This window comes from Salvia miltiorrhiza, chromosome 5, assembly GCF_028751815.1.
Source record: "Salvia miltiorrhiza cultivar Shanhuang (shh) chromosome 5, IMPLAD_Smil_shh, whole genome shotgun sequence".
Taxonomy (NCBI): Eukaryota; Viridiplantae; Streptophyta; class Magnoliopsida; order Lamiales; family Lamiaceae; genus Salvia; species Salvia miltiorrhiza.
Window position 1 is genome coordinate 23,769,344 of NC_080391.1, and position 25,329 is coordinate 23,794,672.

The 25,329-nt window shown below is 36.3% G+C and overlaps 3 protein-coding genes and 1 pseudogene across 4 annotated transcripts; 2 read left to right on the plus strand and 2 right to left on the minus strand.

Moving 5' to 3' along the window:
- The first annotated feature begins 830 nt into the window (after positions 1–830).
- On the plus strand, positions 831–1,459 carry LOC130986835 (ethylene-responsive transcription factor ERF062-like). The gene has a single exon (XM_057910358.1). It carries the CDS (start codon positions 901–903, stop codon positions 1,399–1,401), a length of 501 nt encoding a protein of 166 aa, XP_057766341.1. The 5' UTR covers positions 831–900; the 3' UTR covers positions 1,402–1,459.
- Positions 1,460–5,923: 4,464 nt separating this feature from the next.
- Positions 5,924–6,041, minus strand: LOC130987284 (5S ribosomal RNA; annotated as a pseudogene).
- Positions 6,042–12,788: 6,747 nt separating this feature from the next.
- Positions 12,789–14,328, plus strand: LOC130986836 (transcription factor BEE 1-like). Of its 2 annotated transcripts, none has more exons than XM_057910359.1 (6): positions 12,789–13,087; positions 13,174–13,293; positions 13,433–13,498; positions 13,617–13,685; positions 13,809–13,886; positions 14,053–14,328. In XM_057910359.1, the coding sequence occupies exons 1-6, from the start codon at positions 12,839–12,841 to the stop codon at positions 14,155–14,157; spliced, it is 687 nt and encodes a 228-aa protein (XP_057766342.1). In that variant the 5' UTR covers positions 12,789–12,838; the 3' UTR covers positions 14,158–14,328. The 2 variants fall into 2 exon arrangements, with proteins under 2 accessions (XP_057766342.1, XP_057766343.1); XM_057910360.1 differs by having other exon boundaries at positions 12,792–13,087; positions 13,824–13,886.
- Positions 14,329–20,350: 6,022 nt separating this feature from the next.
- Positions 20,351–25,287, minus strand: LOC131025681 (uncharacterized). The gene is made up of 3 exons (XM_057955475.1): positions 25,077–25,287; positions 20,818–20,987; positions 20,351–20,752 (listed from the first exon to the last, which is right to left on the minus strand). The coding sequence occupies exons 1-3, from the start codon at positions 25,285–25,287 to the stop codon at positions 20,351–20,353; spliced, it is 783 nt and encodes a 260-aa protein (XP_057811458.1).
- Positions 25,288–25,329: the final 42 nt, after the last annotated feature.

Here is a 25,329-nt window from a genome sequence, read left to right on the forward strand (position 1 = left end):
GGTTTTTATTATTGGGTATAAATGATGTAATCTCCAAGTTTATTGAGTATGAATGAATATATTTTGGTTGATAGTTATCAAACTTCTTTCTTCTCTCTTGATTTATGGAGTTTGAGCTTGCTCGAAAAGCTTCGCCATTGATACGGATCGTATCAGTTAGGCACTTATGGCACTATTAGTGCCATAAGTGCCAATATTTTACTTTGTTTTATTTTGGATTTTCGTTAGCACTTTTGACACTATTAGTGTCATAAGTGCCAAACAAAATCCAAAATATAACCAAGTAAAATGGTCCTATTGGCACTTAAGTGCCATAAGTGCCAAGGGAAATAAAAAAAATTAACCAAGTAAAATGGTCCTTCTGGCACTTATGGCACTATTAGTGTCATAAGTGTCATACGTGCAACACAAATACAGAAACAATAGCAGCAACAATCATCCCAGACACGCCCAAAAAATTAGAAAAAACCAGAAACTCGAAATTCCCCCAATCGAAACGATGTCGTCGAACAACGACAACCCGTCGTCACCCATGGCGGCAGCCACCGTCGAAACTACGCCTTTGCTTGGCGACCAGAGCCCCAGCAATCGCTCCCGCTAAATTTTGATTTTGTATGCTCAATAGGGCCGAATGGCCCTATTATTTCTTTATAGATTATAGATTTTTTTAAAACAATGTGACGTGCATGATAATTAATTCTCTCCTTTTATTTTTAGAAAAAAAAACGATTTATAGATTAAATAGCTATTGTAGATGTGTATTGAATGGCATAGTACCATATAATATGACATTATAAAAGGACATGATGTATGTTGGTGTGAAAATGTATTAGAGAAAAATGGCATTGACATATACATTGCACTAGCTTAGCTCTGCGACCTCTCTCTAAATTCCCCAAGATGGAAATGTCGACGCAAAAGGAAACCTCATCGGAAGGAGAAACAACTCTTTTGAAATCCCCAACTCAAAACTATGCCCCTTTAAATAATTCTGGTTTAGGCAGAAAAAGATGTTCATCGCTATATAGGGGAGTGAGACAGCGGCACTGGGGAAAATGGGTGGCGGAGATACGGCTGCCGCGGAACCGGACCAGAGTGTGGCTGGGGACGTTCGACACCGCCGAGGAAGCTGCCTTCGCTTACGACACGGCCGCTTACATTCTCAGAGGCGATCACGCAAACCTTAATTTCCCCGATCTGAACCACAATTCCACCCGCCGCCACGCTACTGCGGCTCTTCTTGAAGCCAAACTCTCGCAGCAGTCAACCAGAAAATCAGATAAGAAGGAGAGGCCAGCGGAAGTGATAATGGAGATGGTGTGCGATGTTGGCAATGATGCAGTGCAGTTGAGCACAATGCCTTCTTTGGACATGGATGTCATCTGGGATGAGCTTGATTGATATCATCATCGTCTTTATTTCTTACTAAATACGTATATTTTATTCACATCTTTGCCCACTCTAATATTTATTTTTATGATGAATGACCAGTAGTGCAACTGGGAATAATAGACTTCATGTAATAATTACTGAATAACCTAATAATAATATTTATGTACTTATTTTAGCTCTCCACTCGAGTATGCACAAAATACAACAAATCCCTACTTCTTCATATCCCCACCAAAATATTGTGCGGAAATGCCAATTAAAATTTTGACCAGAATAAATGGTGTGATTTCGGATATCATGATTTTTAGGAGTAGGATGGTTTTTTAGGACAGTAATTCAAGTCCATTGAAAATTAGGACAAATTTTTTTGAACTTGTGAAAATAGGACATTAATTAATAAGTGTTGCACCCACATGACATTTTTCGATCGTCCCATTATCCGCACGGCCAAGCACATGACAACCCGCACGGAGGGGTTGATTATGTGGCAAACACGTCATTTTTAGGGCTCCAGATAGGATGTCATGGGCTTGATCCGTGCGGGTAAGTCCAAAAATTCAATAATTGGCCAAGAAATGTCCTACGAATGCAATGCTTATTAATTAATGTCCTATTTTTATAATTCCAAAAAATTTTGTCCTAATTTTTAAATTAACCTAAGTTATTGTCCTAAAAAATTTACGGAGATTTTTGATTATATAAGCTTTCGAGGTGCCTGATGTGTCGCGCGGCACCACACTTATTACTCCTATGTGATTTAATTTTATTTATGAATAATTGTCAATCTAGGAGGTTTTATTTTCTTATATAGCTCGATACGGATTATAATTAGATTTGTGGAGCTCGTTAATAAGACTTTGGGTTTTAAGTAGCTATTGAAGGACTTCAAGTAATATTTGGGCCCAATGAGTTGTTTTCAAACTTTTTTTTCTTTGTGGGCTAGCTATTTGAAACACTCCATCCCGTCTCACGAATTTTGATACATTTATTTTCGGCACCGGAATTAAGAATTGTAAATTAGTGTTTTAAGTGTGTAGATAATAAAGTAGAAAAGTAATAAAATAAAAGTGTGTAAGTAATAAAGTAAAAAAGTGATAAAGTAGAAAAATGTGTAGGTAATAAAGTGATAAATTAGGTAATTAAGAACCCTTATTTTTAGAAGATTCGTGGGACGGCCCAAAAAGGAATGTGTATCAAGATTCGTGGGACGGAGGGAGTAGTATTAAAGTATAGAATATAAATATTTATTCTAAGAAAATAGAATATATATATATATATATATATATATTTATTTATTTATTGGAATATACACTTTACAACAATTAGTTCTAGAATAGCTCCAGTTTCGACTATGTGTATGAGTTCTGATGTATCAATGCTACATGAACAAAAGAGTTAATTAAATTAATTTGATTATAATTAAAACAATTTTTTTTAATAAAAATAATTATCATTATCATAAAAAATTATTAACAATTACAATAAATATTCCTAACAAAATGTATCACAGAATTCACTAGGGCTGGGAATTTCGAGATCGGGTAATCGGGTACCCGATACCCGACCCGAAAAAATCGGGTATAGGGTACCCGATACCCGATTTTTTCGGGATCGGGTACGGGATCGGGTATTTAGGGGTCTAAATATTCGGGTATCGGGTATACCCGATCGGGTATCGGGTATACCCGAATTACCCGATTTTTTTAATTAATAAATTTTAAATTTTAAATATTTAATTAAATTAAATATGAATTCTAAAACAACTCCCAGCCCTAGACTTCGGATCCTCCTTCCCCCCCCCCTGTTCCCAAAAATCAATTCAAGATTCATCCCTCCCAATTCCCAAACTGAACTCCCAGCCCGCCGGCCCTAACCTCTCGGCCGCCCCACTCGTCGTCGCGGCGTCGCCCCTCGCCCCTCGCCAGCCCGGCGTCGGCGCCATCCCAGCCCCTCGCCCCTGTAGCAGCCAGCAGCCGTTCCGCCTCCCCAGTCAGCGACCCTCGCCCGTGCAGCAGTCATCCCAGCCTCCCCAGTCCGCGACCCTCGCCCGTGCAGCAGCCGTTCGCCGCCGCAGGTGCAGGTGCAGCCTCCGAGCTCCGACGACAGTGTTGACAGGTGAGCTTCTTCTTCTTCTTCTTCTTCTTCTTTTTTGTTTTTTAATGCATATTTCGAATTTATTTCCAGATTTCTTTGTCATTGATGTCAATGTGACAATGTGGTTAGAGAGACTTGTTAGTTGTTAGAATTCATTGTCATTTTTAGAGAATGTAGTTGTTAGAATTGTCATTGTCATTTCTTTATCATATATGGCAGTGCATATGTGAATGTAGTTTTAGTTTATATCATATGGCAGTTTATTTTGGTATTGGCATTGTATACTTCACAAATTGAAAACGTAAGAAATTGTATAGGGCAAAGGCTGAAAAATAGGGGTTACATTTTCAATTTTTTTTTAAAAAAATAGGGTATTTTCGGGTATTAGGGTACCCTAATATCAAAATCGGGTAATTCGGGTACCCTATTACTCGAAATACCCGATTTACACAGTTGACTTGGAAGAGCTCATTTTAACCGGGTAATTTCCCGAGTCGGGTATTCGGGTACCCGATTTCAAATTCGGGGTCGGGTAGTGGGTTTAGGGTATTTTCGGGTTCGAGTACCTGATTTTTTCGGGTAGGGTACCCGAACCCGGCCCGATTCCCAGCCCTAGAATTCACAAGGGTTAATAGCCAAAAAATACACGAACTTTCACCGAATTTGCAAATTGCACATGACCTTCAAAAATAGTCTCAGAATATACCACCTTTTAATTTAATTGCAAATTGCACACGGCGAAAATTTCGATTACTTTTAAGTTTGACCGGCGATGACGTAGACAATATTTAACATACATGGCATTACACGTGAATTTTTTTACACGTGTGGCTCTACAATACACACTTTTTTTTTGACATGGCATTACTCTCAATATTAAAAAAAAAAACAAAAAACACAAAATTGAAAATAAAAAATTGAAGAAGTCGGAAACCCAAAACCCCTCTTTCCAAAATCACGCTCCATCCTCTCACCTCCGCGACAGATCCGCCTCTGCGGCCCTAACCTCCGGCGCCGCCTCTGACCTCCGACCTCCGACCTATTTCTTCTCTCGCTCAAACTCAGGTGGAAATCTTCTCCTAAATCGAGCCCTAGCACTCTCTCGTTCTCCGTCTATAAGAGAACCGCCGTCGCTGCCGAGGGGCCGGCGAGGACCGGCGATTGGCCGTCGTTCCATGCCCTCTTCCTCCGCCCCTCTGTTCCTCTTCAAATTCTTCTTCTCCTTTCTTCCTCTTCAAACCCTCATCTCCTTCATCCTCCTCCGCCGCCCCTCCCATCCCCCGAAAACCCTCATCCACCGCGGCGGCCTAGTGGAAGTAGCAAATGATTTGAGTGCTCTGTGACTCGTGTATGAAGTGAGAGGCACGCCGGATTTGGGCTCGTGTGCAGATCTGGGGATTTCACCTAGGTTCGCGCGATGACTCCGGCGATCCCGCTCAGTGGCTCCAAGTCTGCACCAACCTCGAGAACTTGAAATCGGCGACAGAGGTTCATTTGATGTTCATTTCCTTTTCTATTTGCAGATCTTGTGAGAAAATGGAGTCTTGTGAGGGTTTGATTATGGTGGCTGATCAGGCGGTGGTGGTGGATCGGAGTGGCTGGTTTCAGGCGGTGGCGGTGGAGATTGCAGATTTGGGGATTTTTTTTAATAGTTATAATCACTCAAAACGATGTCGTTTTGAGCGTTAGATATAACTACAAAATGACGTCGAATTACTTTAACGCCGGTCGTCCACGTAGGAAAATTCCGGGAGCCACGTCAGCAGGGATTAATGTGTTGGTCAACGCGTGTGCAATTTGCAATTAAATTAAAATGTCATGTATTCTGAGGCTATTTTTGAAGGTCATGTGTAATTTGCAAATTTGGTGAAAGTTCGTGTATTTTTTTGCTATTAACCCAATTCACAAATATATCCACAACACTAAAACAATAAAGAAATGACGTCCATCATTTCTCAAAAAAAGAAGAAGAAGAAGTTGAGGTCATTCTAATGTCCAGGTAGTTGAACTCCTTCGATGTTTTTGATCAAGAAATGGGAGATGTTGTTTGGGTATATGCCGATGGCGACGAGAGATCCGAAGATATTCGATGATTTCATGGCAGAGAGATTCATCGGAGAATGCGAGAAGCTGCTAAAATACGTTTATTGATCGAATAACAGGGAGAACAAGCTGTGCTTGACGAATGATTTGGTGTTGGTGCTATGGAGGTTGATTTAGTTAATTTAGATTGATCATTGGATGATGAAGCGTAGTCTGTTGATAAGACGTCTTTAACTATTGGTCGGGGGTTCGAGTCAACTAGAGAGCTAGAGTTTGAGTGTGCTTTTAAAAAGAAAAAGAATATATATTACAATTGTAACGACCCGATTCCAGACTTGACGACTATCTCCACAGACCAACACAAGTCTTTTCTAGCGTGTTTTATCCTCACTCGCGCGTTCCCTAATAAACTTTCCAGGGGGTCACCCATCTTAGTACTACTCTAGCCTAAGCACACTTAACTTCAAAAATCTGATGGGATCCGGTGCATTAGTGCTTGTATGATCGTACCCATCAAATCATTTAAACTCTCCTTGAATATGCAGTCTCATACTTGTATATTCTTGGAATCCCTCTCTTTCTGGTGTGTTTAGGTTCGTTCATGTACTATCCGCTTCGAAATCTTAATAGGAGCTATTCTTTGTTCATGCCCTTGTATACTGGCGATCACTCCTTACTTCTGCCACGAGCATCACAACATTGATCATTGTTCGTTCCTATCAATTCATCATCGTGGTTCGTAATGAATTCATCTACCTAAAAATTAGAATGATTAATTCTTGTTTTAATGTTGCGGATGTGTTTGTTGTTAGGGTAATATTTATTATTATTACTAATAAATATTCTTTGGAGAGCGTTTTTGAAATAGCAATTTTGAAGAAAGAAACACAAAATTTGGCCATTTATTACGTGTAAAGACTGTTTTGCCCTTAATTAGGGCGGATCGAATTCGGGTCGAATTCGGGTTTGCGCGCTGGTTAGACACATATGGCACTATTAGTGTCATATGTGCCAACCGAAAAAAAAAATCTAAGTATATGGCACTAATATGACCATAAGTACCATTTGTACAACACTACATAAGAGAGTATATGACACTAATGGCATTAATATAGCCATATGTACCATTCGTGTTGCACACTAACTGGAGAATCTAAACCCTAAACGAATAATCTAAACCCTACGGGGAAGTATTCAAAAGGATCATATAACTGTATCCATCTAAATAATATCAACACACAGATATGGCACTAATGACACTAATATCGTCATAAGTATCATTCATATGACACTAATATAGCTATAAGTACCATTCGTGCAGCACTGAGTATATGACACTAATAGTGTCATGTATGCCTAACCCGCACGCAAACCCGAATCCGACCCAAATCTGATCCGCTCTAATTAAAGGTAAAACAGTCATAAAATGTAAAAAATGGCCAGATTTATTGTTATTTTTAATTAATGGCCAGATATTGTCTTTACTTATTCAAAATGGCCATGCGAGTATTGTTTATGTTGGGTCCCAAAGGGTCACTGAACTGGTGTATGAGGGGGGAGGGGGGGATACCCCAGTAGGCTATTTTTTTAAAAAAAATTGTAAACTGAAGTGAGTATCAACTGATACTGGAAGAGTGTAGACTGAAGTCAACCGTCAAAGATATTTCATTTTAGAAAGGGAATTAGACTGATACTGAAATTCTTTCAGTAATTTTGATTTCAGTTAGGCACAGAGCTTTAACTGAAAATCCACGTAAGGTTTCAGTCTAGAAATTGAAATCAGATAAGTGTTATAAATCTTACTGATTATCCATAGATTTATCAATTAGACTGATAACACCAGCAGCGGAAGTAAACTTTAAGAAATAGCCTTAGATTAACACTTAGTTAGTTTTAGGTTTCTCTTTTCAGTTTAAACAGTTTCAGATTGATAAATCGTTTGTGCACAAGTATGAAGGTAAAACTGAAAGCAGTAAACAACACGAGACTTTTACGTGGTTCGGAAACAAGTTCCTACATCCACGGCCAGCTGATCACACTGACAAATACTCTGGGCTTGTGCTTACGGGTGCACCGCAAACCTTAAATAGAAACTAGGTTTCAGTGCCAATACACTGGATTGGACTTCTCGTCTCCTTCTTAACTCGCAGTTGCAAAGACAACAAACGTCTTGCTTACGAGGGCTAAGAACTCTTGAGTTCAGATAACTGTCTAGAACTCTCTCTCTCTCTCTCTCTCAAACTTTCTTTTCGCTCTTTTAGAAAAGGGTTCGAGTACCAACTGGATTACTGAGAACAGACTCTCAGTAATCGAGACATAGGCTAGGGATGTACAATGAAATTGCCTAAGTGAGTAAGAGAATTTAGGTAATCAGTGAACTGATTTGGGCTTTGGATATTCTCTTCTTCGATTCAAACTTTGGATAGCAGTGAATAGGCTTAGATGTAAATTTGGCAAAGTTTCAGCTTAAGTGTTTGAATCGGTAAAGATTGAAGATGATCCTCGAGCTCTATTTATAGGCGAAGTCTTGAATAGACCGTTGGTGAGATGGTCTTCAATAATACGGCCGTTGTGAGATAGATTTGAATTGTCGGCTGAGGCTTCAATCTTCGAGGCTCCTGATTGGTTGAGGAATGGGTGTCTCTAGCAGTAGGAGCATGATGCTTCTGAAAACTTAGCTCGAAATAGGAAAGCTCTGCTCAGGAGATGACGATCTTCATATCTCCGCATTTAATGCGGCTGTACTTGGCGTGAATACGTGGCTTCTTTTAAACTTAAGTCTTCAGTTCGAGGAAGAATGCCAACTGATACTTGACTTATGTATCAGTCCGCTATTTCCACGTGGTCAGCATTAGTTATTCAGTCATAACTGAATCTTCAGTGAAGTTTTCGTCCTTTAAATACTTCAGTATTTTACATGTCTTCAGTCCTTCGATCTTCAGTCTAGCTAGTGAATTGAACTCTAACACTTAAGTTCAAAAAGATATAGTCTACTGAAAGAAAATCTAAGGGTTTTGATATCATCAAAACTAGAACAAGGATATTTCATTAATTACGCCCGCAAGCTTATCTTCCAACAACAAGATACACTAGTGCAGGAGCTCAGAAGCTAATGTTCGAACATCATTCATGACACTAGTTCGCAACACACCTTGAGTGGGAGACTCGCGTGTCTAACAAACCTTGATTGTTTGAGATTATAGATTAGCTTCGTTCAAAGTCTAGTTGTTACTAGCATTTGCAGATAGGATTAGGAGAGATTTCTATTCTTTTCAACTCCACTCAATAAGAGGGATTCTATTGAGTGGTTTATGTATCTTCATTGTAAAAGAGATTTTTATAAGGAACATACATGCAATGAATTAACATTGCAGTATAAAAACAATCCATTGTGCGTTATTTATATTTTCGCTGCATTTCTGCTTTTAATTTCCTAGATTGTTGAGTTAATTGTTTGATCATTCTACTAACATATATGGGTTTGCGAAAGCGACAAACTTTCAATTGGCATCAAGAGCTAGCCTACACTTGATACACTAAGTGTTGGATACTTATATGTTAAATATTTTAGTTACACATTTTTAATTTTAAATACTATTGTTCCAATAATTGAAAGATACTAACTAACAATACTTAATATTCATCTATGTATTTAAATTAAGTATGATATTTTATTTAGATATTTATAAAAAATACTTAATATTCATCTAAAAATGCTTAATATTCAATTAAAAATTCTTAATATTCATCTATGTATTTTTATTGTATTTAAGTTTTTTATATGACAATTAAGTTAGTATTTATTTTATATATAAAAATAAATATAAAAATATTTCTTGTGCATTGTTGTAGTTTTTGCACACTAGTTTAATACTCCCTCCGTCTCAACTTTTTGTATCCACTTTTAGTTGTAAATACTACTAAAAGTGGATACAAAAAGCTGGGACGGAAGGATTAATTGCTATTAAAATTCACGAACATAACAATTGTTGTAATTTTATCATAATTGAAATTTTGGTACAAAATAAACCAGATGTTATAGCGCGATGGCCAGCGGCTGATGCAACATAGGGGTACAATTGTACCCCAATTTTTTTAGTTTTTTATTTTTCCTTTTTAGTAGTATTACAACAATATTTAAAAATTAGTGACATTTAAAATTTAATTAGCATACTAAATAATGTACCTCTTAATTAGAGTCAACTTGTGAGATAGTCATATTGAGCAATGGACTCAATATTTGGCCTCCCATCTAAAAAACACAAATTTTGACCATTTTTTTACGTTTTAGGACAGTTTTGCCCTTAATTAGGGTGGACCAGATTCGGGTTTGCGCACGGATTGGGCTTTGGATTCGGATTGGGGCACGTGGGTTATGATGGTACAATTGGTACAAATGGGTTATAAATTCATGTCAATTGTGTCATTCATTAGGTACACTCGGCACAATTATGTTCATTTGTCCCAAGAGAAAGGGCGCGAGAGAAGGGTGCGACCGCTGACTTTCCCGCGGCGAGTCCGGCGACGTGGCAGCGGGGCAGTGAGCGACAATTATGATGGTACAGTTGGTACAATTGGGTAAATTCGTGTCAATTGTGTCATTCATTAGGTACACTTGTCACAATTTTGACCATTTGCGTCAAATGTGACTGAAGATTGAATGATGGTATAGTTGGTCCAAATGAAAAAATTCGTGCCAATTGTGTCATTCATTAGGTACATTTGGCACAATTACGTCCATTTGTGCCAACAGAGAGGGCGAGAGAGAAGGGTGCAGCCGCAGGGCAACGCGGCGTGAGCGAGAGCGGGCGAGGGAGAGAATGGGTGACGTGGCAGCGGGGCAGCCAGCGGCTGCTGGGTGACGTGGCAGTGGGGCAATGAGCGAGTGAGAGAAGGGGTGCGGGCAAGGGTATGTTGGACCGAAATTGTAAAAAAAATGGCCATAATTTATGTTTTTCAGATAGTTGGCCCAAAATTGAGTTTCATTGCACAATATGACTATATGAGTGTATATTATCTCTTAATTAATAGGTAACCCATTACAATAAACCCTTTTCCGACTTTTTCTTTTTTTGATTAGTTACATACACAAAGAGAGAAATAGAGAGGTGAGAGGGGGCGTGGAAAAAATATTTTCCTCACTTGAATCTCTTCGTCGTTCAATTGTCATGACGTCACGTTCTCCGCCTCATGCTCTTTCTTCCAATTTCAAAGTACTACTACACTTCTATAATCTAAATTAAATCGCATATGTATTGCACATAACTTATTTGATAAAAGAGTTAATATATGGAATTGGCCACTTTCCTCTAGTAAACTTAAAAATTAGCCTATCAAATAATTTTTAAAAAAAATTGGCTAATTTTTTTGTGCAAAAATACAAATTTACCATTAACATTAAAACTTAAAAATTAGCTTCCCCCTTTGTCTCTCTCTCGGCAATTAAGCCTAAGTTGTGTGCTTACATAACTGCTTAGTTATACATAATACTACTTGTGCGCGTGTTTGCTACATAATGGAATCCTTTCCAACAATAGCGTAAGTGAAAGAATGGAAGGTTATGGGCGAGAGTTAGTGGATTGCTTGTTGGATGTTGAATCTCGGGAGGTGAATTTGATGAGGTCGGTTAACGAGTTGTTGGAGGATTTGAAGGAGAATGAGAGGGAATCGAAGTTGTTGCATGAAGGGAAAGATCAAGAAGGAGGAGACGACAAAGATTCAAAATCTGTTGAACATAGCAAAAGGAATATTTAAAATTAGTTGTGAATTTCAGTATGATCTGATCTAGTAGGACTGTGAATTATTTGGTTATGTTTTTTGAGGATTATAAGATGATTTTCAAGACTTGAGAAATAAAAAATATAAAAAAATGATTAATATTCTTGAATTCATAATCAGATCTATGAATTCACAACTTAATGTTATTGAATTCACAACCACATGTCCACATCTATAAATTCACAACTAAATATTCTTAAATTCACAACCAGATCTATGAATTCACAATTGAATCGTTAGTGTTGGTTGTGAATTCGAGTTTAAAAGCTTGAATTCACAACTAGTTGTTTTGGTTGTAAGTTCGAGTTTTAGAACTAGAATTCACAACCAGTTTGATGAATTCACATCTGAATTGCTAGTGTTAGTTGTGAATTCGACTTTTAAAGCTTGAATTCACAACTAGAAATAATGCTAGTCGTGAATTTGAGTTTTAAACCTTGAATTCACGACTAACAATATTTCTAGCTGTGAATTCAAGTTCTATTTCTAATTGTAAATTCAAAAGTTAAAATTTGAATTCACAACCAACTTAATTGTGAATTCGTGGATAATTTTTAAGTTTTTTATGCGAATGGTAAGTGTGGCCAATTTTTTTTTTTTTTTTTTTTTAGTGGATAATTTTTAATTTTACTATTCCAATGTGGCTATTTTCAAAATCCACTCTTATCAAAATGCCCAACTCATTTATAAATTATATTTTGCTTATTTGATATGTAAATTTGTTTGTGATTCTGAGTAGTTTGTTTTTCTTTTAGAATTCTTAAAGATAAAAATCTTCTCTGTGAAGAAGTCCTAAGCTCTTTTGCTCTTCTGGCTTCAATCTTCTAGCCACGTTCCATAGTTCAAGTTTTTGGCTTGCGTCGTACTCTTAAATTGAAATTTCTGAATCCGCTACTGCCAGTGACATAAATCGCATGAATTGACTTCGATAAGGCACTACTCCAATACGATGTTTTAGTTATGAAAAATTATGCCACTGAGTTGCAACACCAACTTCAATTTTTTTTGAAAATCTCAATCGTTATAAAATAATATAATATTTGTTAAGTTTATGTATTTTTGTACCAATTTTGAAATTAGCTGCAAAATTAAAAAGCACCCAAAATTGGTGTATTTTATTAACACTAATAACCCTCCGTAGAAAAAGAACTTTTCCTATTCCATATCAACTATCATCAGCCTTCATCTTCTCCATCAAATTTCTTCCATCTTCACGAAACATAAATTGCATGAATATAAGCTTATTAAACTTACAATTGTTTCACCCTCAAAAAAAACTTACAATTGTTTTATTACGGCCACTGCGAATGTAGAAAATAGCTTTTTATGCCATGAAAATAGTGAAAAATTCTCTGAAATCGAATAAAATATTTTATTATATAATATTATAAAAAATTGTTTTTTTGTTGTTCTACACACCTCCCCCTTATCCTTGGGGCGTGACTCCGCCAATATATATTAGCAATCACAAGTCATAAGTCATTATTATTATTTCTAAAGTATCTCTCTCTCTCTCTCTGCATAAATTAAGATGGGCGATCATCAAATATTCTTAGCAGACATGGAAAATTACAAACAGTCTTTCTCTTTAGCTGATATCGAATCGAGTAGCTATTCTCCAATAAATCCAATTTATCAACACTCTTCTTCAAGCCTCATTTCACTTCCCTTTCACAATCAATATTTGCCACAATCATTCGACAATATTGATCATGCACACACCAAGAGGAAATCAACTACTTCGCCTCAACTTTCTGATAATGGAACAAGCAGCAAAAATGTAAGATTTTTATATATAATTTGAATGTTTGAACTTGTGTGTTTAGCAGATAAGTTGATTAATGATGTGTGTGTGTATGTAAACAGAGTGTAGAGAGAGGGAAGAAATTGAAACGCGAAGAGACGAAAGAGGGGAAGTCAGCGGAAGTTGTTCATGTTAGAGCTAAGAGAGGCCAAGCAACTGATAGTCACAGTTTAGCAGAGAGAGTGAGTATTTTTTTTTTTTTGGAAGATTGTGATTTCATATTAATGTATTTTTTTCCTAAATGAAAGAAAATTCGATTCTAGGATATAATTTTTTTTTTTTGATAGTTGAATATGTGATTATTTTCTATGTATCAATTAGGTAAGAAGAGAGAAAATCAATGAGAGGCTAAGATGCTTACAAGACATTGTACCAGGATGCTACAAAGTCAGTACTCTCTCTCTCTCTCTCTCTCTCTCTCTATATATATATATATATATATATATATTGTATGTATTTTAGATTGTGATTTGATAATAGTTTCATGCATAATCAAATGAAACAGAGCATGGGAATGGCAGTGATGTTGGATGAGATCATAAATTATGTGCAGTCCTTGCAAAATCAAGTAGAGGTAATTAAGTCATTATCTGCAAATTCATCATGAACTAACAATAATTATCTACAATTCTTATTTCCAATTAATTAATTAATTGACCTGATATAAACATTTACATGTTCTCTCTTTTAAATCCAGTTTCTTTCCATGAAGCTCACGGCGGCGAGTGCGTTTCACGACTTCAACTCCGACGAAGATGCCTTGGAGATAATGCAGGTGACTTCTGTAACCTCAAGTAACCAAACTTACCTTTTTTATTTAATTTGTATTCCATGCAAAATTGATGAATTAATTAAGTATTTCGATTTCTTATAAAACTAATTGATGTTTCATAATAAGAGATAACTAATATAAGTTGTGGGATGTTTTGATATTGATGCAGAGAGCAAAGTTACATAATGGAGTCAGCTCTGAACCTCCTTCTGCACAGTTTGCTCCAATAGGCTTCAACTTTGAATATTGCCCTCAATTTCCGCACAACACGTGAAAATATATTACAATAATTGATTCCCACTTTTTTTTTTTTTCTCAATTCAATTTGCACAAATCAAGTCCAGATATGGCATAAGAAATGCACAAGCCAACAAGAAATATACTCAATTGTATCCATTTCATACACATGATTTAAAGAATTTTTTTTTAACTAAATATTACCATCTATATACGATATGACATCGCATTTCATCATCATCGAATGTACATATATCAGATTAAATGTTTTTAGATAATTGTTGCTTTGCATGACTGACAGCACTCAGCAGCTAACTGTGAACTTGTCAGTCAAGTTCTTCGTGATGTCAATAAAATATTTAGAGTACATAAATCTGATTGATTTTTTATAGCATTTTTGTCTCAATCATTATAACTTATTTTGGTGGCATATGGTGAAATTGTTCTTCTTTTGTTTTCATGTTTTGAGCCATTTTGTTGAGTGGATGGCTTGTCATATCACATTATTAATTACTAATTAATTATTTAGACAAAAATCTATCAACATCTTAAGGGTAGGACCCTCAACAAATATGTCGACAATAATACGGAAGAAATTGATTCTTCCTAGCAATGCTAAACTTGAAGAGCATCTGTGGCCATGGAGCCTTTTTGGGAGCTCCAAGGGGTGATCTCCACCTTAGGGCTCCCGCTATGGGGGGCTGCGGAAGTCGGCCGCGCACCCCCTCCCATTGCCACATCGCCTTCTCCACGCCCAGCTCCCCTCCTCGCACCCGGTGCACAATGAAATTTGATTGGGCACGTGTTATACACGGCTCAATCAAAAAATTAGAGACATTAAAATAATAATAATAATAATTTAAATTTTTTATTGTTGGCACGCCTATAGTAGCAGTAGCTTTCGTTTTTTTTTTTTAAATAGCTGTTACATTTTTCCTTTTTTATTCTTTTATTCTTCTTTTAATTTTTCCTCCTATAAATACTACATTTCTTCTTTTCTCCATTCACTTCCCTATCCTCTCTTCTCTATTCACAAAGCCAAAAATATGTCATCCTCCTCTAATTTTCAAACAATTCTTCCAACAATTCTTCGTCGAATCCGTCATCCGACGAAGAAGTTCTCAACCAAGATCATTTTCTATTTTCGATCCAAATATCAATGCCGGATTATTTTTCATGCATCTTGCTTCCAATTTCTTGCAAGTGGTGAGTACTTTTAAAATTTGATGATCCTCCTCAACTGAAGAGGAAGCATAGAGTTATTCGTCGTGATCGTAAAGGTGGTGGCAACCGCCTTTATCAAGATTATTTTGCTCCGATCCTGATTCAATGTATGACCCACATTTTTTTCAATGTCGTTTTCGCATGAGCTGATCACTATTTTTTTAGCAATAAAAATACCGCAACTAACACGGTGTAATCATAGCATAAATAGTAAGTCAAGTATCGTATCCTTAAAGACTGATAATCGAAATACTCTAAGTACTACCAAATTAAACTTTCACAGTATCCAGGCAACATAATAGTGATTGATGAATTGAAATTTAAAATAACACAAAACAATTAAAAATAGATAACAAATCAAATAATAAACAACTCTGACCCTAGGGATGTACTATTGTTAATTAAACATATGCATTCAATCTATTGATTCAATTACCAATTTAATCCAGCCTTGATGAAAGATCACAACACTATTCATAAGCTTCTCTAACGAACACCTACGAACGTAGATTAATAAATCTCTTATTACATTCAAGACTCAAATGAAAAAATTAACTCCCAACAACACACAAAAATTAGCTTCATATAGCTTTACCTGTCACATTCAAGACTCAAGGCTAACACTATATCATGCATTCCTGAATCGGCTGAACAATTATCGTATTTGTTGGGTCCTTGAGGGTTGAAAGGACAGGTGTATGGGGGGAGGAAATACACCTGTAGGCTATTTTTCAAAAAGGGTTACTTAAAACAAACATCTTTGTACTGAAAGATAGTTTTACTGCTTTGAAAATGTGCGGTTCAGTTGACAAGAGGTGGCGATTGATACTGAAACAAAGGTTCAGTGGGTGACTTCAGTTAATTGAGCTGGTCAATTAACTTCAGTCCAAGTAAAGCTTAAGTTGTAAATAAAACAGAGTAGAGTTACTTATTTAACTGACTATCGAAAGATTGATCAGTTAAACCTATAACTCTAGCAGCGAAATACTCCCTCCGTCCCGCTATTCATGTCCCATTACTTTTCGGCATGGAGATTAAGGATAAGCAAATTAGGTGAATAAGGAGTGTGGTCCACATGTTTACGTTTATGATTAAGGAATAACTAATCATTTCTATTTTATGAATATTAAAAAAGACTTAAGTTTTTTTTATTAATTTAATTTTTTAATCTGATTATTTAGGGATTAATTAGTGTTATAATTAGTCAGTTAATTTAATTTAAGTATGCCCTTATTATTTCCTAAAAAAGAAACGAGACATTATCGGTGGGACAACCCAAAAAAGAATACGAGACATGAATAGCGGGACGGAGGGAGTATTAAACTTAGTGAAATAGCCTTGAAAGATTTTCTTCATAGAGAATCCCTTAGTTACTCTTTTCAGTTAGTCAGTATTAGAGAAACAGAGATATGCGCAAGTACTAAATATAATACCAAGTAAGAACACAAGAGATTTTTATGTGGTTCGAAAAATAACGTTCCTACATCCACGACCAGATGATTAGTCTGACAAACACTCTGGGCATGTGCTTATGGGTGCACAGCAAACGTAACCACGATTCTTACGGGTGCAACGCAAACCTACCTGCAATGCTTACGGGTGCAAAGCAACCTATACTGAAAGGAAACTCCTTACAGCAACCAACTCATTGAGTTGGATTTACACACTTAGTGCTAAATAACCTAACTGTTTAGTTTACTGGTACTAAATAACCACTGAGCTTGGTCTAAGTCTCAAGCACGATTACAAACACTCTTCTCGCTCTTTTGAAAAGGGGTATTGTAATACACCAACTAGGATTACTGAGTACAAAATCACAAGTAATCGGTAACTAGGCTAGTGATTTATCTATGTGAAAATCCTAGTTACAATAAGAGAGTTTAAGTAATCAGTGAAACTGATTTTACAACATTTAAATCCTCTCTTCATCGATTCAATGCTTAAGGAATTTTGAGCTCTATTTAATTTTCTGATGTAGCTTTGGTATTGAGGATTGAATCGGAAGCTTCTCTTCTCTCATCTTCTCTCTCTCTCTTGATTGAGAGATCTTCTAAGCTATTTATAGGTGTCTCTAAGGAATAGATCCGTTGGCGGAGCTCTTCTTCTTCAAATCCTACCGTTGGGAGATAACGTCTCTTTTCTGGCTCAGGTACAAGGACATCTTCTTTTGGTACATTAAATGTTGTTGTAGAAGCATTTAATGTAGGCGAGTATGCTTCCGTCCTTTTCTTGACTAGTCGTTGACTTTGATTCAGTCGACCAGTTATGATCTCATTCTTTTCCTTCAGTTGTTCAGTCTTCAGTTGAGTTTCAGTCTTTGAGAGCTTCAGTTGTAGTCTCTTCAGTTGCTTCTTTCTCATGTAGTCTTCAGTTGAGATGTTAAAGCTACGGATTTTGGTATCATTAAAACTAGGATAAATATTTCTTCCAATTTCCAACAACATTCAAGACTCAAATTGAATAGCTAGACATGTAAACTATTGATCAGATAATTCACAAGATAATAAGCACCAGAAATCATGAATCACAAGCTGGAGGGCAAAATTATACTCCCTCCGTCCCAATGAAAGTGGTGCACTTCATTTGGGCACGAGATTTAAGGAGAATAAGATTGTAGTGTAAAGGTGTATAAATGTGTGTGGGGCCACATTGTTTGTAGTGTAAAATTATTATCAAAAAAGGAAATGCACCACTTTCGGTGGGACAACCTAAAAATGAATATGCACCACTTTCGGTGGGACGGAGGGAGTATCAATAAATCAAACACACATAGTTAATCAACTATGTATAAACCCTATGTTCAAATTAAGAAAACTAGTCAGACATAGCAAAATAAAATATAAACATAATTAAAAAGAACACAATTGTAAAAACTGAATTAAATAAAACTCTGAATAAAACTGGTGAACAATCTTGAATCTTCAATCATTGCAGAAATCCGATCCAAGTTCTAAAAACTAGAAAACAATGAAAAATAAAAGCTATAAAACTAAGAAATAAAGTTGGGAACCCTAAATAGGTCAAAAGAAGACCTATAAATAGGCATAAGAGATAAATACAGTGTAAAACTCGAAAATACTGATAAAATCCCGCAAAATCCCAAAAATTCGAAAATTCCCGTCGAGCACTATTCACTGCTGCGCGCGACTTTCTTGTTTCGGTCATATCTTTCTCGTCCGAACTATGATTTGCGAATCGTTTGAGCCTACGAACTCGTATCGAGACGAAATACAACTTTCATTAAGACCACGAGTCCAAATTCAGATTACATATTTCTGTAAAATTCATCAAAGTACGAACAAGTAACATATTTCACAAGATAAAGCAATTTAAGCATAAAATAATCATTAAACACTCAATTTCCTATAAAATTAACATCTTATGAACTCTAAAAACCATGGAAACATGAGTGTTATCAACTCCCCCAAACTTAGGCCATTGTTCATCCTCGAATAATGAGAAGAACGAAATCAACAACACGAATGAGTAAGAAATCTAGCTCATTGATGCCTCCGAAAGATAAAGAATAATAGAATTCTGAAATCCTCAATAATCAAGCAAAAAATTCACCAATAAACACAACCTATAGTAAAATCAACCTCAATATTCCAAACAATTGAATCTCACAAGTATGTGTATCACTCAACTCTCAATTTGATGGAACGAGACGTGTATACTCTCATCGAATTCAATGCAATGCAGATCTCTTACCATAGGTTTGCCAATCGTCTACAATCTCCATCGCTAAAAGTGTGACAGGATTAAGATCAAAAAAGTCTTTTTCTTTGGGTTATAATGTAGGGAGTCTAGGGATATTGGTTAAGGTAGAGAAATACAGGCTAACTGACTCAAATAGATCAAGAACACCAACCTTGTGACTTCGCAAAAACAAGTATGGAATAAATTTCATCTTCCTCCCAACTATGCCACCATAATCAACACAACTGAAGGGATTTAATCGTCACAAAATAGAACTAGTACTCTTTTATGCTCTCCACTTATTTTCAATAAACAAAGTCGATTTTTTAACAAATCTCTCAATATACACTCGACTTCACACTTTTTTTTTCTCAACATCTTTTTTCTTCTTCTTTTCTTTCACAACTTTTCTAGAGCTTATAAGAGTAAATAGTAACACAATATCACCCATTCTTTTTCATGACCCACTATGAATATTCACCACAGAGAGATCCCCATATACTACACCACCCCCTATCATCCGGCTAAAGAATAAATGCTAAATAGGCTCAAAGTGGATAACAAATGATATTTTTTTTTCAAGGACAGTGTTTGAGATTATAATGTGGCTAACAAAAATGGCCTAAAATCATCTCTTAATCCTGGGCACAACAACAACCTCAACACAGAAACCATGACAAGTTCTAGAAGATCACCACATGCATGACAAAACTCACAACAAAGAATAAACTGTGTAATATAAACAGTTATGGCTCAAAATCTCACAGGTTTATTCAACGTCCAAAAGTCAAGGTCAAAATCACTCTAGAATTATGTAAATTAGTTCCAATTATGCTCAAATTATCAAAGAAAATCAAACTCCAAATTTTTTTTTTTCCGCATAAATCATCATTGGCATCTCACCAGAAATCTAACGGAGCAACAATCAACTAAAAAAATAATCACATACCAACCAACCAAGCAAGATAAAACAGTATAACAAACAAAAAAAATGATGAAAGTGCTACACATATCTACTCTCACCCCCTTCCCCAAACTTATTACAAAACATAAGTTCGAAAATAAGTTTGGAGGGATGATGATATGTGTGTCACTACTTACATGGAAACATGCTCCAAGGTGGTGGTATGGACATGGCGCAAATTCTGCATCTTTCAAGCTCAATTGCATTAAACTCCCCAAAAGAAACAAAACAAAGAGAACAAAGAAACAAAAAGAAACCAAAAGAAAGAAAAACAAAACAATGAAAACAGCTGGGTTACCTCAAGTGCTAAAATTAACGTCTATAGCTTGACGATACCTCACAATCATGGATCGATGAACTTGACCACTTCACCACTGCGGTCTAACTCTGCCTTGAAGTATGGCTTGGGACGATGACCATTGACAGTAAATGTGGAACCGTTTGAAGCAAGTAACTCATAAGTCTCATTCCAATTACTCTTGTGTACCACATATGGACCTCTCCATCTAAACTGCAGCTTGCCAGGAAATAAACGAAGCTTAGAATCATATAAGAATAGCTCTTGTCCCGGCTTGAACTCCTTTGTACGAATGCTCAAATCATGGAATTTCTTGCCCCTCTCCTTGTAAATTCGAGAACTCTCATAGGCCTTATTCTGCCACTCATCTAACTCCGTCAACAGATCCCGCCTTGTAAATCCGACCTCATTGAACTCCAAATTGATTCTCCTCATTGCCCAATATGCCTTATGCTCAATTTCAACAGGTAAATGGCAGGAGTTGCCAAAAACAAGTTGATAGGGAGACATACCAATAGGAGTCTTGTAGGCAGTGCGATATGCCCAAGAGCATCATCCAAGTGTTTTGCCCAATCCTTCTTGTTGGCTACACTCTTCTCCAAAATTTGTTTGATTTCTCGATTAGCCAACTCTGCCTGCCCATTAGCTCGAGGATGATATGGAGTCATCACCTTGTGCTTTACTACATACTTTGCCAAAACGCTCGCTAGCCACTTATTGTTGAAGTACGACCCCCCATCACTAAGCAACGCTCTCGGTGCTCCAAACCGAGTCAAAATATTCTTTTGCGAGAATTTAATGACTACCTTAGAATCATTGGTGGCAGTTGGATCGCCTCCACCCATCTAGAAACGTACTCCACAGCAAGCAAAATATAGGAGAAACCGTAGGAAGGAGGGAAAGGACCCATGAAGTCAATCCCTCAAACATCAAACAACTCCATCTCCACAATAATGTTTTGTGACATCTCATCCTTCTTGATATATTGTCCATGCACTGACAACGGTCACAAAACTTCACAAAAATATGGCAATCTTTGAAAATCGAAGGCCAATAAAAAACAGTTCCATTGCTAGTGCCTAATGGCATATGTTTGAAGAATTATAATTTTATAAATTGACACTAAATAAAATAGTGATACCGTGCGATGGATAATTATTATGTGTATTACAAAAGAAAAAGTCTAAGTATACCAATTGAATTCAATAATATCACTTGTTTTCAAATTCGATCCCATTTATGCTCTGTATTTTAATACTAGTACTATTTTTCTCCTATACCTTACACATGCCATTATCATCCGGGTATCCTCTATCACACTAATATTATACTTCCTCTGTTCCATCACTAATATCTCAGTTACTATATTAAGACGTTCTATTAATAATATTTATACTATTTTAGATAAAAATTTAATTATTTAAAATATTATTAATGACCAACCCAACTCACTTTATCCACCAAATCACTTAAAATAATCTTTAAAAATCTTCCACCAACTTACTTTATACACTAACTACATTTTTTCTTAATTTTCGTACCTAAAAGTAATGAAACATTACTAATGGGACAAAGGTTAATGAATTAGTATTTATATAATTCATATGAATATCGATAACGAAGCGCAACCCAATTAATAAAACGTTTTTCCTCCGATTAATAGGTTGGGATGTGAATCACCACAGAATATATATGGTGTGGTTCTAGATAGAACTACATTATTTGTGAGAACGTGAGAACCATCAAATCTAATGCATCCACTATAAAAATTAATGCATTCGTTGTTAAAATTAATGCACTAAAAAAAATTGCTCTCTTCAGGATTCGAACCCAGGATCTGTATTCATCCAACAAGATGATGCATCCACCGTAGATCTTGATGATCGAATAGCTGAAAATGGTTCTCCGTTCTTCTTTTATTTAGTGGTTCTTTCTTGAACCTCTCCCTAAATATATATATGGAAAAGGATAAAATAAGAGCATTTCTTAAGATATAAAATAAGAATCATTTTCAGCCCTTAGATCATCAAAATCTACGGTTGATTCGTAATCATGTTGGATGAATTTATGGTTATGGTCCTGAGTTCGAATCCCAAATGTTTTCACAATTCATACCTTTATACAGCGAATTCATATGTGTTCTACATAAAATTCATACATTAAAAATTGCTCTTATTTCTTATTTTAAAATGTGCTCTCACGGTAGCCCACCCCTATATATATATATGGAGAGAGAGAGAGAGAGAGAGAGAGGTTCAAATGAGAACGAATGATTTAAAATAAGAACGGAGAACCATCCTCAATCACTAGATCATGAAAATCAACGGTGGATGCATAATCTTGATGGATAAATGCACCACCTGGTTTCGAATCCTGAGTGGAGCAAAAAATTTATATTTTTTTATTTTTTTCATATATATATATATATATAACCCTATATATAGGGAGAAATTCTATTGAGAAGCTCAAATGTGTTGAGAAGCTGAGAAGCAATCTAAATATATGTGAACAAGTTAGTACATTTTGATGAACATGCCAATTAATTTTTATGAACGTGCGTTTGGTCTGGGGTTCGATCCCTGACGGTGGTGTATTTTTTTAACAAATTAAATAGATTCGTATGTTCATCAGTTATATTGATATGTTCAAAGAACTTATTGATATGTTCATTAATCTCATTTCCAGCTTCTCAATAGAACCTAACCCTAATCATTAATAGACTACTTACTCTAGTCCATCCAACATAGCAATAAAAGTTACCATGCAAGTAAATGATCATTACCAATAATTCAGATAAGTCCATCTATATAACATATAAATTAGAAATAATTTTCAGCCTTTACATTATGAATATTACAACGAATTCATTATTTTGCTAAATAGTTTCACCATAATTCATGATATTCGTAGCTAATTCGTAGTATTTCATCAAGATATATTTTATATAATAAATTTAGTGTATAATAACTCAACCATATATATTGAGGGAACAAACATGTCTATCCAATATAGATGACAAGCAAGTGGGTACCTACTAATAATTCACACACTAAATCTCAAGGATGTTGCCAATTCATGATAAGAATGATTGAAAAGGGTTTAATAAACAATAAAATAGTGAAATCTCAGCTATGTATGTATGTCGAGAGAGAGAAAGAGGAAGCAAGGTAAATGCATTGAACCCAAAAGAAGACAGCTTCGAATGGGGCATAGGGTGCCTTAAAGAGGCTGAAATATGTGGGATCTCCAAATTGTGTACTTCACTAACCCTTTTATATAAGCCCACTTTTGTTATTCCTTTCAACTCAATACTCTCATTGACTTCCTTTTGACCCAATTTCATTGCCCGTTTCTTTTGAGCATATGCATGCACAAGGAGGAGCTACGAACTATGTCTCACCCTACCCCACTCCCACCCACCCCACCACCTTCATTCCTAGTAGGACTTCTTCTTGGTATTTCTAAAATGATAATTTATACTTGTGATGGGTTCACGCAGTAAATTAACATTATTAGTGGGGCTTGAATTTGCTAACTTTTTTTTTAATTTAAAAATTCAATAAGCCACTATTCTGGGATTCGGTTTGGTACACGAATTACACAATGATAAAGAATATTGTTAATTATGCAGATAACTTTTTTTTTGGACCGCGGTACTCTTTTGAGGTACGAGTATCTTTATGAGTATCAAGATATGGTGATTATTGTGTGTGTTGGTCAAACGGTAAGAGGTTAATGTTCAAAATTAAAGGTTTTGGGTTCTAGTCTCCTATGGCGCGACCTTTAAATTTATTTATTTAATACTGTTAGTTTATCAAAGAAAGATATGATGATTGTTATTTATGACAATTTCTTTATTTATACTTCATAAGAAAGCTAGAAGATCAAAGAAATATGTTATCATCCTTGATGTAGATTGCGCTGAGATATTAATTATCAAACATGATATGAAAATCTACCCAATAATGCAAGTTGTTATTTATGACAATTTCTTTATTTATACTTCATAAGAAAGCTAGAAGATCAAAGAAATATGTTATCATCCTTGATGTAGATTGCGCTGAGATATTAATTATCAAACATGATATGAAAATCTACCCAATAATGCAAGTTGTTATTTATGACAATTTCTTTATTTATACTTCATAAGAAAGCTAGAAGATCAAAGAAATATGTTATCATCCTTGATGTAGATTGCGCTGAGATATTAATTATCAAACATGGTATGAAAATCTACTCAATAAAAAAATTTATTTACAAATTAAGAAAATTCTTATGCAAGTCAAAGATCTATCTCAACAAAGAAACTATCTTTCTTGGATTGCCAGAGATGATTTAGGGATTGCTTACTATGTAAAAAGACCCACTTTCGTTCAGAAAGGTGGGAGAGTTCATGCTGAATTGATTTTATTTCGCACAATGCAGTGTCAAGTGTTCTTTATTCCTGTTGGGTGTCATCTGAGATGTGCAGGTGTTATCTTGGTACTAGTTCCAGTACGAGTTCTAGTAATAAATTCTTATTCAATATCAATTTTACACAACTTAGTGCGTGTTGTTATATCAAGAGTATGAGATTGCAACTAAGACACCATGAGCTAACTCTCTCTTGAGAAGTCAAAAAAGGAGGATATCACGCCGGATATCACGCCGGATATCCCTCCCTCAAATCCCTCCCACCGAGCTGCCGCTCGCCGGCGTCGCGAGCCAGCCGCCCGTCGCCGACCACGTCCCTGCTCTCTTTGCCGCCTGTCTCGCTTCCTGTTCCGGAGACCTCGCGCCGCCGCAGCTTTGAGCCTCGGAGCACGCAGCAGCAGTCTCCGTTCATCACGCACCAGCAGCCTCCGGACAGCAAGCAGCAGCACCCTCCGGCCAGCACGCGGCATCAGCATCTTCGAGATTGGAGAGCACGCTGCTGCGTACTGTTCACCAACGACCTCCACCATAAGTTGTTGCTGCTGCTGCACGGCGGTTGCAGGCACCATCAGCTGATCTGCAGCAGGCGACTATCCTCCGGCTCCGGCTCC

Coding starts and splice junctions, on each gene's coding strand:
- LOC130986835 (XM_057910358.1), top strand. CDS start 901: ATGGAAATGTCGACGCAAAAGGAAACCTCATCGGAAGGAGAAACAACT.
- LOC130986836 (XM_057910359.1), top strand. CDS start 12,839: ATGGGCGATCATCAAATATTCTTAGCAGACATGGAAAATTACAAACAG. Junction 13,088..13,173: donor ATGGAACAAGCAGCAAAAAT/GTAAGATTTTTA, acceptor GTATGTAAACAG/AGTGTAGAGAGAGGGAAGAA. Junction 13,294..13,432: donor GTCACAGTTTAGCAGAGAGA/GTGAGTATTTTT, acceptor TGTATCAATTAG/GTAAGAAGAGAGAAAATCAA.
- LOC131025681 (XM_057955475.1), bottom strand. CDS start 25,287: ATGGTGCCTGCAACCGCCGTGCAGCAGCAGCAACAACTTATGGTGGAG. Junction 20,988..25,076: donor CAAAGCTGCGGCGGCGCGAG/GTCTCCGGAACA, acceptor CAAAGTATGTAG/TAAAGCACAAGGTGATGACT. Junction 20,753..20,817: donor TGCCTACAAGACTCCTATTG/GTATGTCTCCCT, acceptor ATTGAGCATAAG/GCATATTGGGCAATGAGGAG.